Source organism: Antechinus flavipes, chromosome 1 (assembly GCF_016432865.1).
Source record: "Antechinus flavipes isolate AdamAnt ecotype Samford, QLD, Australia chromosome 1, AdamAnt_v2, whole genome shotgun sequence".
Taxonomy (NCBI): Eukaryota; Metazoa; Chordata; class Mammalia; order Dasyuromorphia; family Dasyuridae; genus Antechinus; species Antechinus flavipes.
The window spans coordinates 359,688,080-359,704,821 of NC_067398.1; the positions used below are offsets into that span (position 1 = coordinate 359,688,080).

The 16,742-nt window shown below is 34.0% G+C and overlaps 1 protein-coding gene across 5 annotated transcripts in view; it reads left to right on the forward strand.

The window, feature by feature from the left end:
* DYM (dymeclin) overlaps positions 1-16,742 on the forward strand; it is a 590,636-nt gene that overhangs the window by 291,903 nt on the left and 281,991 nt on the right. For all 5 annotated transcript variants that reach the window (XM_051969633.1, XM_051969632.1, XM_051969635.1 and 2 more), the window contains 2 exons: positions 13,973-14,086; positions 14,762-14,856. In XM_051969633.1, coding sequence (XP_051825593.1) covers positions 13,973-14,086; positions 14,762-14,856 — 209 coding nt within the window. The remainder of the gene's footprint in view (positions 1-13,972; positions 14,087-14,761; positions 14,857-16,742) is intronic.

The following is a 16,742-nucleotide window of genomic DNA, read 5'->3' on the forward strand; positions in this document are numbered from 1 at the left end:
GCCTTTGACAAAAAGATAGTAGTCATTGTATTTTAAACACAGGTAGCATATTTAAGTACAGGTAGATCATTTTTGATATACTTAAAAATGTCAAAATAACATCTATAAATCTATCTACTGAGGCACACTTAAAACTTGTATAAATACATTTGCCAAACATTCTTTAAGGAAATAAAAAGTAATTTTAAACAATGCATGGGCTATTCATTGGCCCATGATTGGGCCCTGCTAATATAACAAAAGTGATATTAAATCTATAAATTAATTAAGGTACTATCATACCTATCAAAACACCAAAAGCTAATTCAAAGTTAGATGAAATAATTTTCATAATTCACTTGGAAGAATGGAAAGTATAGAAATATCAAGAGAAGTAATAGTAATGAAGGCAAATTAGCAGTTTTCCTTTTACCAGGATGTTCTCTTGAACTTAACCATGGTTACCAAAACAAATCATCATCTTAAGAGGTTACCTCAAACCTAGAACCCTCTGACTGGAAAGGGTGAAGCTAGATAGGAGAATTTCTTCCAAATCCTTTATTTCAAGAGGTGCTCAGACCAGCCAATTCCTCATTTCCCATTTGGCTACAAGATGTTGTCATGTCATCAAAAGAAAGGGGGGAGGGTACAGGGGGAGCGAGCGGGAGAGGAAGGGAAGAAAGACAGAACTAAGGGGAAAATTAGCAACCAATTTGGCAGAAATTAGGTTTTAGTCAATACTATAATCATATAAAATATATATGCGAATTGTATATCAAAGATAACACACCATAGCTAAGGAGAAAATTCTTAAAACTTCTTAAACAGATGATTGAGAAGATGACAAAAAGCTTTTAGAGGACTTCCGGTTAAGATGGCGGAGAGGAGGCTCACAGCTGCATAAGCTCCACGCTTTCTCTCACTATCCATTTCATTACAAGCCTCTGAATCAATGCTTGACTGAAAAAAAACCCACAAATAGTTACCAAGAGAAGCCATCTTTGAGATTCGCCAAGAAAGGTCTGTCTTTACTGGAGGGCTGGGGCGGTTTTAGATCGGGCGCAGGCTGAGGGCAGCGGCAGTGAGAGCACAAGAGCAGACTGGAGAGGGGGTGGGGAGTGATCGCAGCCGTCTCTGCGGTGAGAGCTTCGCTACAGGTTTGGATACTTTGCTCCGGCAGCAAGTCAGCAGCCTAGCAGAGAAGCTAAAAACACCGGGGCTGAAGAATACAACCCCAAACAGCTGGAGTCTCTCGGGACCTGGCCGCCCCTCCTTCCCCCCCCACAGTGACTCGGCACGCTTTGGGATCTCAGAGCGCAGGCGCAGCACAGTCCTGCTAGTGCCTCACTGCTGCCCCCGCAGTCTGGAGAGGAAGCTCAATAACACACCCAGCCCCCCCCCCCAAAGAAAGACTCCAGTTTTTTCTGTTTTTCTTTCGTAGTTTGTCTTTGATTATTAGACAGAATGAGCAAGAAACTGAAGAGGACTTTAACCCTTGACAGCTTCTATACAGATAGAGAGCAGACTCTAAATCCTGAGGAGACTAAAAACAGACAGTCCCCAGGTGAATCCCCAAAGGAGGAGATCGTCTGTTCCTCAGCACAGATGAACCTCATAGAAGTAATTAAAAAGGCTCTCACAAGGGAGCTAGAAGAAAAATGGGAAAAGGAGAGGGAGGCTTGGCAAAAGAGCCTGGAGAAGTCAGTTAAAGAGAGAGTGGATAAAGAAGTAAAATCCTTGAAAAATAGGATTGGTGAACTGGAAAACAAAATTGGCGAAATGGAAAAAATTCCACAGAACAAAAGAATTCAATGGGACAATTAGAAAAAGATATTTAAAAAGTGAGTGAAGAAAATACTTCACTGAAAATCAGAATTGAACAAGTGGAATTGAATGACTCGAGGAGACAAGAAGAATCAGTCAAGCAAATCCAAAAAAATCAAACAATGGAAAAGAATGTGAAATACCTTCTGGGGAAGACAACAGACCTGGAAAACAGATCCAGGAGAGACAATCTGAGAATCATTGGACTTCCAGAAAAACATGATGAAAAAAAGAGCCTGGACACTATTTTCCAGGAAATTATCAAAGAGAACTCCCCAGAAGTCATAGGAACAGAGGAAAAAATAAACGTTGAAAGGATTCATCGATCACCCACTGAAAGGGATCCTAAAATCAAAACACCAAGGAATATAGTGGCCAAATGCCAGAACCCTCAGACGAAGGAAAAAATATTGCAAGCGGCTAGAAAAACCCAATTCAAGTATCAAGGAGCCACAATAAGGATCACCCAGGATCTGGCAGCATCCACATTAAAAGATCGAAGGGCCTGGAATATGATATTCCAAAAGGCTAAGGAACTTGGTATGCAACCAAAAATAACTTACCCAGCGAGAATGAGCATCTTTTTCCAGGGAAGAAGATGGACATTCAACGAAGTAAGCGAATTTCATCTATTTCTGATGAAAAAGCCAGAACTTAACAAAAAGTTTGATCTACAAATATAGAACTCAAGAGAAATCTAAAAAGGTAAAGATTAATCTTGGGAACTATATTTCGACTATATAGATGTATAAAGAATACATGTATACCTTGTTCTAGAAACTGATGTGGAAAGGACATTGTACCAGAAAAAGGGTAAAGTGGGGGTAGTACATCTCATGAAGAGGCATAGGAAACCTATTATATCTGAGAGAAAGAATGGAGGGGGATGAATATAGTGGGTATCTTACTGCCTTCAGAATTGGCTTTAAGTGAAAAATCTTAAGACATATTCAATCTATGGTGAAACTTCTCCCACCTCATTGAAAAGTGAGAAGGGAAAAGTGAAAAGGGAAGGAATAAGCTAAGCGGAAGGGAATACGGAAACTGGGAGGGAAAGGGGTAAGATAGGGGGAGGAACTCTAAGGCAGGGGGAGGGATACTAAAAAGGGAGAGCTGTGAGAAGCAAGTGGTGCTCACAAGCTTAATACTGGGAAGGGGGGAAAGAGGAAAGAAGGGAGAAAAGCATAAACCGGGGTTAACAAGATGGCAAGTAATACAGAATTGGTCATTCTAACCATAAATGTGAACGGGGTAAACTCCCCCATAAAGAAGAAGCGGTTAGCAGAATGGATTAAAAGCCAGAATCCTACAATATGTTGTTTACAGGAAACACACCTGAAGCAGGGAGATACATGCAGGTTAAAGGTAAAAGGTTGGAGCAAAATCTACTATGCTTCAGGTGAAGTCAAAAAAGCAGGGGTAGCCATCCTGATGTCAGATCAAGCTAAAGCAAAAATTGATCTAATTAAAAGAGATAAGGAAGGGCACTATATCTTGCTAAAGGGTAGCATGGATAATGAAGCACTATCTATATTAAACATATATGCACCAAATAGGGTAGCATCTAAATTCTTAAAAGAGAAATTAAGAGAGCTGCAAGAAGAAATAGACAGTAAAACTATAATAGTGGGAGATCTTAACCTTGCACTCTCAGAATTAGATAAATCAAACCACAAAATAAATAAGAAAGAAGTCAAAGAGATAAATAGAATACTAGAAAAGTTAGATATGATAGATCTCTGGAGAAAATGTAATGGAGACAGAAAGGAATACACTTTCTTTTCAGCAGTTCATGGAACCTATACAAAAACTGACCATATATTAGGACATAAAAACCTCAAACTCAAATGCAGTAAGGCAGAAATAGTAAATACATCCTTTTCAGACCACGATGCAATGAAAATTACATTCAACAAAAACCCAGGGGGAAGTAGACCAAAAAATAATTGGAAACTAAATAATCTCATACTAAAGAATGATTGGGTGAAACACCAAATCATAGACATAATTAATAACTTCACCCAAGAAAATGATAATAATGAGACATCATACCAAAATGTGTGGGATGCAGCCAAAGCGGTAATAAGGGGAAATTTCATATCTCTAGAGAAGATGACAAAAAAAATTGACAATTTTCTCCATGAATTGGAATAGCTTTTTCATAAACAAAATCATTGTCATGAGTTAAAAAAGAAATACTTTCAACAGGGGGAAAATGACTTTTCATCATTTATCTCTCTCAGATCTCTAGATCTAGATCAGAATCTAAAATATAAGAAACTAACACAATTGTGCAGTCTATTCCCTAGTGGTCAGAGCATTATGAACAGGCATTTTTAAAGAACTCCAGCCTATTTCTAATTTCATGAAATATTACTTAAAATTATTCATTAAAGAAATACAAATGAAACCACTGAAATTTTATCTCGTATCCCAACACAACACTACAGATATACTTCTATATATGAATGAAACTCTAAATTGGTCCAGCCATTTTAAAAATTAATTTGGAATTATGCTACAAAAGTCACTAAAACATTTCCTATCCTTTGGCTCAGAGAGATCTCACTAATGGGCATATGTTCAGGGCATTTATACACTAAAAATATTTGTAGCATCCTTTTTTGTAATGTAGCAAAGAAATGGAAACAGTTGTGATGCTCATTGAATAGAGAATGACTAAACAAATTGTCGCGCATGAATATTATGTAACCACAAGAAATTATAATTATGTAAGATTTAGGGAAGTATGGGAAAGTGTGTATATTGCTGAAGTGTGAAGTAGAAAGACAAGCCTAGTGACTATAAAAATGTAAATGGAAAGAAGGTAGAGAAATGAAACTGGTTGTTCTGAAGTTATACTTATCAACCTTGACCTTGGAAAAGAGAAAGGAAAATGCACTTCTTTGAAGAGGTGAGTTACTATGGTTATAGAACACTGCTTTATACTATCATATTCTTTTGATGACATATTTAGTTTTACTGAATTTTTTTTCTTTGAAGATACAGTTCATACACTGCCTTGTTTCTATATGATTCTTTTCCTATTCTTTCCAGCTGCTAGTACTCCAACCTATTTTATATTTAAGAACTTTGTGTGTTTATATGATATAGATGTTCCCATCCTCTCTCCCATTAGCATATATGCTTCTTGTGAGTAGGAAAATGTTTCATTCTATTTTTGTTCCTAGTAATTAACACAGTACTCAGCACATGGCAGGTACTTAATAAATGATTAATTAACCAATTTGAGTTTAGAATTATATATCAGAAACTTGCTCTCTTTCTAGGACTGACATCGAGTTCCCAAAGAAATACAAATTGTCCTAGCAAATTCAACCATTAAACTATTCTGGAACTCTGCTATCATCACAGATCACAGTGTTACTCACAATTGCCTAGAGAGATTACTGATCTATAAAAATTTTTAAAAAGCAATCTGTTTATAAGTATTAGGAATCTCCAAGATACATGGGATGAGAAATTATCAAATTATAGAGAACTGACCAGTGAAATGAATATTATGTAAGAAGAGATTGAGAGGTAACACTGTTCCTCTTGTCTTATCTGTGACTGGAGGTATACCAAGAATGCCCTCAGTGAACATATTAAGAATGAGTTTCCATACTGACACTTTGATTTGGCTTGGAAAAGTAGTTATTTTATCCTTCTATGTGTAATACTCCAAAGGATAGTGATGAATTAGGAATCAATAACAAATTAGCAGCACTCCATTTTTCCATTGAAAGTTGACAAAAATATAAGATTTCACAATTCTCTATACATATTATTCCATTTGAAATCTTTAATCCTTAGTCTAGACAGAGTTACTGTTTCTTTGTCTCAATGATAATTTATACTAAATGGTTGTAGTCTCATAATTTTAAGAAATTGACTATGTCTTTCTTGTACTTTATATTACCTGATATCAGTTTGAGCCTGAATTTAGAATTAAGCTTTTCTTTTCTTTATTCAAATAGCCAGAAAGTAATGGAAACAAAGAGGTGAGAGAGAAAGATAGTAATATGTAATTATAGATTTTTTTTAATGTAGAGATTTTGGAGTCATATAGGATCCCCAAGGTGTTATAGATTTTTTCTGGGAAGTTCTAAGCCGTAGCACTCCTTTTCAATTGCCTTCAGTCTGTAGTAGTTGTGATTTAAAACGGTTACTGGCACAAGATATGGTCCCTTTTTTCTGTAAAACATCATAAATTGTAACTGTATTGAAGTACATTGTAGATCATTTCAATCCCCCAGTGAGTTCAAGGGAAAAGTTTAAAGGGAATGCATGACAACCAGGATGAAGGGTACCACTGTTGAAGAAAAAATATTCACCACCACCAAAACAAATAAAACCCATATGAGAACAAAGCTTTTGTAGTAAGTCCTATCTTCTCCATGATCTGTGTTATAACAAGCACTGTGGGTCCCCACTTAGTAACCTGGTTCCAGAACAATGAACTAAAGAGAAGAGATAACTCTGCCTTCATAGATCTTCCAGAACACAAGCATTTCTTTTGACTTTTTATATCTCAGTTTGGGGGGAAAAAAATTTAATATGGTTCTCCACACTAGTTCTTAATCCCAGGAAATAAGGGATGTAGATATAGTGTTCTGGGAAGCTTAGAAATTAAATCCCATTATAAAATTTTAAAAACCTAAGAACAGATCTATCATGATGCTGTTAGCCTGGGGGAAAATAAAATAAGTTAATTAGAATTTTAGGAGTATCTAAACTTAATATGAATGTAAGATATCTAAAAGTATGATAATGTTCTGCCCTACTATAAAAAGACAAAAACAAAGCCCAAATCCATTTTAAGGGGAGGAAAAAACTCACAACAGCATTACTGCAAATCTTTAACTATCATTTGATTTAATATGTTCTGTTCTTGGCATTTGGGTCATACTTGCTAATGAATGCACATGACTTTGAGTATTCATAAATAACTTCTTTAGGTCAATTATTATTTTAGAAAGTAGATCTTTTCATTTAATTGTTTGTAGACTTATCACAACAATTATCTTTATATCATTACAAGGGGATTTTAGTGTATTTGAACATCTGTAGAAAACTGCATGTATGATTGAGTTTCCTAAAAAAAGAAAATTGAAAATGTTGCCACTATTTAAAACTTTTCAAGAATAAGATAATAAGTGCTTCATAGTAGTACTCCATAAATATTAAATGACTGACTGTGAACATTTCCTACAAAAATGTTCATTTTTTCAATTCTAAAAGAGTTATGTTGAAAAATACTATCTATATTCAGAGAAAGAACTGATGGTATCTAAATTCAGATTAAAGCATACTTTTTTATTTTATTTCTCTTGAGGATTTTATTTTTGTTTATGCTTTATTTGACAACATTACTACAGAAATATTTTGCATAATTACATATGTATTTGCATTCTCAAAGAGGTGAGTTGGGGAGGGAGAAAGGGAGAAAATCTGAAACTCAAAGTTTTAAAAACATATTAAAATTGTTTTTACATGTATTTGGGGGGAAATAATAAAAATTTTAAAAAAGAAATTAAAAAAAAAGATTTTTTTTAAATGTTCATTTTTCTCTTAAAGAGTCTGGGTAGGCAAAATTTGGAAGCCAAGAAAAGATAAATTCATGGACCTATTGGTAAAATGCTAAGAACACTTGAAATAAAGAATATACTGAACTTTCGCTTTTTGTACTATCCACAGTTAATTACTGATCCCTTTTGATTTCCCAGTACTGGTGTTGGAATCAGATGACCCAAATTTCATCTCTGTCTCTGCCATTAACTATCAGTGTAGCTATTTCCTTCTTTGCGTTTGTTTCTAAATCTAAAAAAATAAGAGTAAATGATATCTAAGATCCCTGCCAAACTCTAGTATTATCTTTTTTATGCGAACACATATAACAATCTACTGCCCAGCTGACAGTTGGTAGCTAGTATTAATTTAAGCTGTGTATTAATTAATTATTAATTTAGAAATTAATTAGTTTTTAACATTACTCTAAGCAAATCATAATTTAGAAAGTAAATTTATTATAAAATATATATATATATATATATATCCCCAAAGTAATTTTAAATTCCTGTTCCATTATCTTGTCTTTTTAGATAAAAAGTGCTATTGTTAACATAAGAAATAAAGTAACCTAGTAGTTTTTAGAAGAACTAATTGATTTAAGATCTGGAACACTTCCAAATTATTAGTTAATATGGAAGAAAACAACATGTATTTTAATCTCAGAAATGTCTTTGAGTATACACAGACCAATTTAAATCTTTTTTTGCTTTTTCCTCTTCTAGGATGTCTACTGGGAATAAATCAGTTCAGTTCATATATAGTTCTTTACTAAAAAGGGAGGAGTTGGGCTTAGGGACCTTACTCCCAGACAAACACTTAAGTTAACAAAACATTGAATATAGAATAGGCTTTATTTAACTTAGCTCCCTAAAAAGCAAATAGCTCACATTTAAGACCACAAATAGTAAATATATATATCCTCCTCTCACTAGTATACCAAGCATCTATAGAATTTTTCAGCCTTAGAATATTGTCCTTGTTAAAGATTTCTAGGATCAAACAACCTACCCTATCTAGTAAAGCTTCATTTGCTAGGGATATATTTGGTTTTTAGCTTTCAAAGAAATTGTGTATCTTAAATACCTTTTTCCCCCAAAAAGGGGAAAACCAGATTGATATCCCCATCCTCTGCTCCCCTTTCTGTCTTCAAATGTAAATTATTGAAGGCAAAGACTGGCTTTTTGGTATTGGTGTTCCTAGTGCTTGTCACAATATCTGGACATAATAAGTGCTTAATAAATGCTTTATATTCACTCATTCATCATTTAAGTGAGTTGAAACCTTATCAAGAATTTAACCTTTTGAAGAGAACTTCACCCCAAATTTACATCAATATCAGAATAGAAGGTCATATAAATAGGAAAACAAGGATCTAGGACAGTGCTTAGTCTCTCATACACACATATCTGTAAACATAACATATGATATGTTAGAATGGACCCCAAAAAGACATTTTGATAGTTTATATTTATAATATCAACATGTAATAAGGCAGATATTAAAACAGAAAAAATCTACAAGAAATTCCTTATCTCTTATCATCTCTTAAATACTTTCTTCCCATTTCTTTAGAGGTTTGCAGGGCTGGATAGGATAAATTTTACCTTGTAGCATGTGACTTTGTCTTTCAATCAGGGATATTTCCTGAATGCTTTATGATGAAAGATGTTACAGTGTTTCCAATGGTAAGAAAATGAAGAGAAAACAGTAGTAGAGAAAGAACTAGGGAGCTGTGATAGTTTTCATCCAATTTACTTTAACTTTTCAAATCATAATAAGAGTCAGCTCTCAAATTTCTGTAGTACCTAAGGTTGCTCTTTACCCACTGTAGCCTGGTGAAATGGGTATCACAAACAATATTATCCTTATTTTATTAATGGGGAAGTGTACAGAAAAAATATCAGACCAGCTGTTCTTTTTTGTCAGACTATATTGTAATACTTGCTTGTAGTTTTTGGACTGCTTGGCAATAGGAAAAATATCAGCAAATAAGAAGATTAAAAAATTAATTAAAAACTCCAGGACAATAAAACCACCTAAAGAGTATAAACAATGAAAAGGGAGTTGGGATGAATGGAATAAATAGCAGGATGAATTGAGTAAAAGAAATTAAGCAAATATGCTTTCTCTATTTTTTTTTCTTATCCTGATTTTTCAGTTCTTTAGTCAAATCAGTCCCATGACATACTCCTCTACTCAGTACACAGGGTTAATAATACTTGTAATATAACCATCTCCCACAAGTGTTCCACTTTCCTATTCAAGAACTCTGAAATTCCTTTATCAGATCAAAATGTTCTCTAATTTCCATCTTCTCTTATGCCTTTCTTCTCCTAAATCTGTTCTCTGTCCTCAAAGTGACATCCATGTCTTCCATCCTTCATTACCCCTACTTTGGATATATAATCTTAGGTCTTTAGTGAGGTATTTCACCTCTATATTATTTTCTTTCAAGTCCCATGTCCCCTTGCCTCATTAATCCTCTATCATGGACTTCCATGAACTGATGCTAAGTGAAATGAGCCGAACCAGGAGATCATTATACACTTCAACAACGATACTGTATGAGGATGTATTCTGATGGAAGTGGATTTCTTTGACAAAGAGACCTAACTCAGTTTCAGTTGATAAATGATGGACAGAAGCAGCTACACCCAAAGAAAGAACACTGGGAAATGAATGTAAACTATTTGCATTTTTGTTTTTCTTTCCGGATTATTTTTACCTTCTGAATCCAATTTTCCCTGTGCAACAAGAGAACTGTTCGGTTCTGCACACATATATTGTATCTAGGATATACTGCAACATATCTCACATATATAGGACTACTTGCCATCTAGGGGAGGGGGTGGAGGGAGAGAGGGGAAAAATCGGAACAGAAGGGAGTGCAAGGAATAATGTTATAAAAAAATTACCCTGGCATGGGTTCTGTCAATAAAAAGTTATTATAAAATAAAAAATAATATAAAAAAAATCCTCTATCATGTCAAGTACCAACCCTGGATTTTGCTTATCAGCCAATCCTGTATTACAACATGTAATATTGACGAACTTAACCAATTTTTTTTTTGTCATTTTACAAATTGTTATCTAATCACAATTGGATGTAATATTCTCTGTAAAATGTAATGTTCTCTGTTTCAATTTCCTTGGGGTCTCTGGGAGCAGCCTTCATTTCAATTCAGTAATCACCACACAAGTACAGCCGGGGTTAAAGTCCAAATCCTTTATTGTCTCTTTCAAAGTCCTGTCTCCTGCACTTGGGGCTTGGCTAGTTTTCTGGGGGCCTTTCGGAGTCTTGGTTTCAGTGGAGAAGCGAAAGAGGACAGCTTGCCACCAAGGTGGTGTGAGACAGGATGAATCTGTCTGAGTTCAAGGGCTTGGACTTGTGCTCCAGCCTTCAGCCTCCAGCCTTCTGTCTACTTGTCTCTGAATCTCTCTGGCTGAGGCTTCCAGCTTATAAACTCTGCACTGAATACAAACCAATCATTATATTACTAGGAAACCATTATTTATTGTAGTATTAAATCAGTGCTAAACTAGATTTAACTCCTCAGTTCCATTTAGTACCTTGTTTCAAGTTCTGGCCCATAACATCTCCTTGTAGGATTAAATCAATCATACTGAACCATGCTAAATTAGATAACTATTGTCTCTATCAATTCCACTGACTTAGTATCTTGTAAGAATACTTTGTTTCAAGTTCAGAGTTCTGGCCCATAACAATTGGACCCCCACTAAAGCAAGGCAAGCCATTAATTCTTCCCTACTTCTCTATTATACTGAAGCAACTATTCCAAACTTTCTCTTCTCAAGCCTTCTACAATATTTTTCTTCTCACCTTCTTATTTGAGTGCTTTGCCTCATTCTTTACTAAGAAAATCCAGGGTCTTTGCTGAGAACTCCCTCTTCTCCTTTTTACCATTTCACATCCCTTAACAGTATCCCGCATTATCTTCACTTGTATCCCTCTACATCTCTTCCCATCTTCTTCAGAATATATTATGTACTTCCCTCCCCAACCCCTGCTTTTTCTCTCCCCAATCTTTTGTCTCCTTTCTGCTAGTTCTTTACCTGTTCCCTTCAAATGAATTCATGCTTCTCTCATTCTTTAAAGTCTTACACCAGATCCTATCATCTTCACTTGCAGTATGACTGCCTTAACATCATTAAATTAGTTGGTGGCAGAGATGAAACCAATTGGATTTCCTATCTACAGTGCTTTTTCCTTTCTTGGGCAGGGCCACCTATACCCAAGTATCTCCCAAAGATTGAAAAGAAGAGAAATAAGAATGAAAATTATAGAGGACTGGAATGCTACACCTAAAATTTTGGGGATTACTGCTGACTAGCAGACAGTCACTAAGATTTTTAAGTTGGTGACTGAATGCATATATCAGTGTTTTGGAGGAAATTAATCTCATTTTCAATTAATATTAGGTGAAAGCCAGTATGTTCCTCTTTATTATTTAACATAGTTCTGGAAATATAAGTGGTATTAATAATACAGGAAATAAATTAAAAGCATAATAAGCATTATTGATGGTGAAGTGAAGTTATCCCCTTTTGCATTTTACATGATGGTTTACCTAAAAAAAATTCCATTAGGTATATTATTTCCAGTAGATATACGTTATACCATTCCTTCCTATCTTCTCCAGCAGATTTTATCATTGATTTCTCCCTTTTCTATAAAATCTTCAACCTCTTCATTATTTCACCCCTAAACTTTCCCACTTAACAAATTTCCCTTATTGTCTCCCACTTAACAAATCTCCTTATTGTCAAGGAGACTACCACTTTCTTAGTCTTCCAGTTCAAATCTTAAGTTTCATCCTCAAGTTCTCACTTCCACCCTCATATTCAACATCACACAGGCCAAGGCATGCTGATTTCACCTTTGTAATCTCTCCTGTACGTGTTCTTTTCTGTGACCACTTTCATCAGGTATGGGTCCTCATCAATTCATACTTGGATTATTATAACATCCTGTTGGTAGGTCTCCCTCCCACAAATATTTCCCAAATCTAATCTATCCTGCAAAAGTGATTGATTTTCTTAAAGTACAAATCCAACTATGTCACTCCTATATCCATTAAACTTTAAAAGCTCCCTATCATCTTTGGGATCAAATACAAAATCCTCTGTATTTAGTCTGTAATATTCCTGGGAATTTTCAATTTGATTTTTTTTTCAGGAGGCAACCAGGGAATTTTTCAATTTCCCCTCTCTTTTTATCCTAAGCTACATGGGTCATTTTATGATTTTATGATTTCTTGAAATAATTTATTTAGGCTCTATTTGCATTCATGGCTTTCATGATATTTCATGATATTCATGGCTTAAATGATATTTCAGCAAAGACTGAAGGATAAAAGATTGAAGGGGTATGAAAGAAAGTGGTCCAAAATAAAAAAAAAAATGAGAATTTCAGAGAGTATCGTGAAAGAAATGGGCAATGTTGGGTTGGGATATGTGTGAAGTGTGGCTGAAGGGTATGCAGATTAGAAATCTAAGGATAGCTGAGTTATTGATATTGATTCCAGGATAGGGGAGAAGCCAAAGTGTATTAGTATATAAGCTCACTTCAAGGAGTGTTAACAGAGGGAAATAAATGTGTTCCTTCCCTTAGGGTTTGGGGATCAGGTCTGTGTTTTTGTTAGTATCATGAATATAATGGACAAAGACCTTATCTTTTCATTTCCATTTAAGTAAAATTTATAAATAGAGTTTAATTATTTATATTTGGGAATGAAGAATATATAATGATAATAAAAGGTTTTTGCCAATATATTGTTTCTTCTGTATATTCTTGCTAATTTTAGAAAATATGTTGAAGCACTATTTTACGAAAATAAAATAGAAATAGAAATAGAAATAGAAAAACATTTTAAAAATATAAATCTATTCCTACAACTGAAAACCTGTTTTAATGTAATTTAACTATCATTCTTTGCCCCTTGTTCTTCCCAGCATTTTTGTATTAAAGATTCCTCATTGTCAAGAAAAGAAGCATGCTCTGCCTGACATTATTAATTGGTTTCATGAAAACACAATATCTTTAGTGAAATGATATTGCATGGAATTGTCAGTGCTGTAGAAATGTCATAAATGAGTGAATGACTACATGACTTTATAACATGGGATTTGGTTTAATGCATCAATTATAAGATAGATTGGTATATTGTTATGGGTGATGTGTCTATATATGATTATGAAACAGAAAAAAACCCCAAAACTTGAGAAGTTGTATTAAGCTTTATACCTCCAATTGATTGAAAACACAACATATTTAATTTTCAATTCAGTCCATACTAGGCTTTCTTAATATATTTATTTGCAATATAATCTTATTTCTAGCTTTTTACTTCACTTATTTGAGTAGGAGCAAGAAAGTTAAGACTGTCAAGGCTCCTAAGTTTTACAATACCACTGTAGTTCTTTTTAATGCTATCATACAAATCTACTCTTGAATATAGTTGTTCACAAATTTATTAATCTCTTGAATAGAGCAACAAACAACCAATAGAAAATTGGGCATTGAAAATTCTCTTTCCTAATCTCATTATGTTTAACTTTTTCCCCTCCTTTTCAGATACTCAAAAATATTACCTGGTATTCAGAACGAGTTTTAACAGAGATTTCACTGGGTAGTCTTCTGATATTGGTGGTAATAAGAACCATTCAGTACAACATGACAAGAACAAGGGTATGTATGCATTTTCAACAATTTCCTTTAACATAATTTATCTTTTTGCTTCTCCAAGTAAAACTAGAATTTTAAAAATGCTAATACTTTAAACAAATAAAATATATATAGAAGTTAGATTGTCTCATGATCATTGTATTACATGATTCTTTGCTTTTCTGAGAGTAATGGCTATATACATACAGTGCCTTTATTCAACAACTATCTTCAGTATCTTTACTCAATAATACTTGATTAAAAGGATTTAACACAAGAGTTGGGGTAAAGCATTCATTTTAAACTTAGAAGGAAGAATGTATAAATATATTTGTGAAGCATGGTGAGAGATTATTCCTCTTTTTATTTTGTGTAGGAGGTCACTGCTGAACTAAGAAAGCTAATTTGCCTTCACTAAGTGTCAGCAATGAAATATCCAAAGGAAAAAATGCTGATGGAGGAAGTGGGAGGTAGAAAGCAGGAACTTTCAAGAAGAAAAGGAAAATTTGTAGCTCAAGAGACCTTGAGTTAGCTATGTTTACAGTAGTTCTGAAGATAGCTTAAAGTGCTGATGAATTCAGAATTATTCCCCCTAATGTAGACAAATATAAAATGTGGTTACAGTTGGACTTACTTCTTCCATAATTCACTTTTTATAAAGTATAACTAAGTTCACTTTTCATTTCTGTTTTCTGGCAGGACAAATACCTCCACACAAATTGTTTGGCAGCTTTAGCAAATATGTCAGCACAGTTTCGTTCACTTCATCAATATGCTGCTCAAAGAATTATCAGGTAAATAAGTTTTTGTAAAAGTGTGAAATTTCATTTTAAAACTGAGACCTCTTTTATATTAAATATTATGTTTTCTCAATCTTGTTTATTTGTATTTGGGGGTTGGATTGAAACTTCATCTTTATGTTCGTCTCTAAGTTTTTCCCGAAATACAACAGTATTAAATTTCTTTCAATAATTCTCCCCCTTTTTTGTTTGTAATAACTTTCATTAATTCTGTATTCCTCAGTGGCAATCTGAATTAAACTTGTTATCTGTGTTTTTCATTAATTTTATACAGCACTTGAAATATTTACTTGTAATTATTTCGAAGATAATCTTTTTTAGGTTTTTTTCCCCTCAGACTTATATTGACAAGTTAACAGATTATCGAGTAAATTATAAATCTCGGGAATTAATAATGAGATGATTCATGACTCCTGTTTTTCCCTTTCTCCCAAAATATTCATTATAATTTTGATATTTTCCAAATTAAATGTTTTATAACTCAATTTAATAAGAGTGGATATGTATGCATAGGATATATATATTGCTTTGAGAGAATTGTGGTTTTCCTCCTAGTAATCCATCACCAAGTAAACATTTTGTAAGTCCCTGTTATGTGCCAGGCACTGTGCTACCTCAGGATACAGAAAGAAGCAAAAAATGGTCCCCAAGTCACTTACAATTTAATGGAAGAACTTACAATCTCATGATTCCTGATCCCTCACCTTTGTGTTTCTAGCCATTATAGGTGAGCAGCAGAACACTGGTCTTCACTTAATAAAAATCTCACCGTTAGTTAACTTGGATTTTTTTTGACAATTGCTTTGACTGATTCCATTCTTAAACAGCTGTGAATCTATCTGCCATACCTCTTGGTTAAATTTAGACATACCTAGCCTTAGGTCTGGAAATGCTTGTGAGTTTCAAACTAGTTTAAGAGATAATATAGTTGGATGTTTTTGTTCTAACCTACATTTAGAGATTTAAAAAATACTTAACAGCCCATTTAGAGACTTATAGGTAATTGGGCCTCTATGTGGTTCAATGGATAAAGCATTGAGTATTGAGGCAGGAAGGACTAAATTCAGATCCAACTTTACATTCTTTCTAGCTATGTAAGTAAGTCTGGGTAGATCCCTGCATTTCAGTTTCCTAAATTACGAAATGGGAATAATAATAAACACATCTCCCAGAATTGTTGTGAGGATCAAATGAGATAATATTTGTTTTTTAAAAAGGTGAGGGGGAAAGCGGTTAGCACATTGTCTTTCACATAGTGGGTACTATAGAAATGTTTATTCACTTCCCTCCTCTTTCTTAGGGATTCTTTTGCCTTTCTAAAGGTCATGGAACTTTTATGGTCCTAAGTGTATAAAATAAAATATAGGATTGCACAAAAAGCCAACAATATTGAAATACAGCTAGTAGATGAAAAGACAGCAACCATATATGATTTAGTAGCAGGTCTAGTAACTACAATAATTTTTAAGTAGTAATGAGCATAAATCATATCTGAGATATATCTAGCAATAGTAATATGTTATAAAAATATCTGTTATTTATGTTGGTGACAGTCATTGTGGTTTATTGCTTACATTCATAACAAAAGAAAATACTAAATTTCTGTTAAAATTTGGTGAAAATAAATATGCAGGGTTTTTTTCTCTTTCAGGTTCATGGACTCTTTAAAATCCTTGGACCTTAGGATTCTTGTGTTAGATAGTGAAAGTATAATGTCGCTTACAAAACTTTGTCCTTTGGAGGCCTGAAGAATCCTGATTACCTTGCCATTGTTCAGTGGTTCAATTGTGATTCTTTGTGACCCTGTTTGGGGTCTTCTTGGAAAGAATACTGTAGTGGTTTGCCATTTCCTTCTCCATAGATTAAGGCAGCTAGGTAGC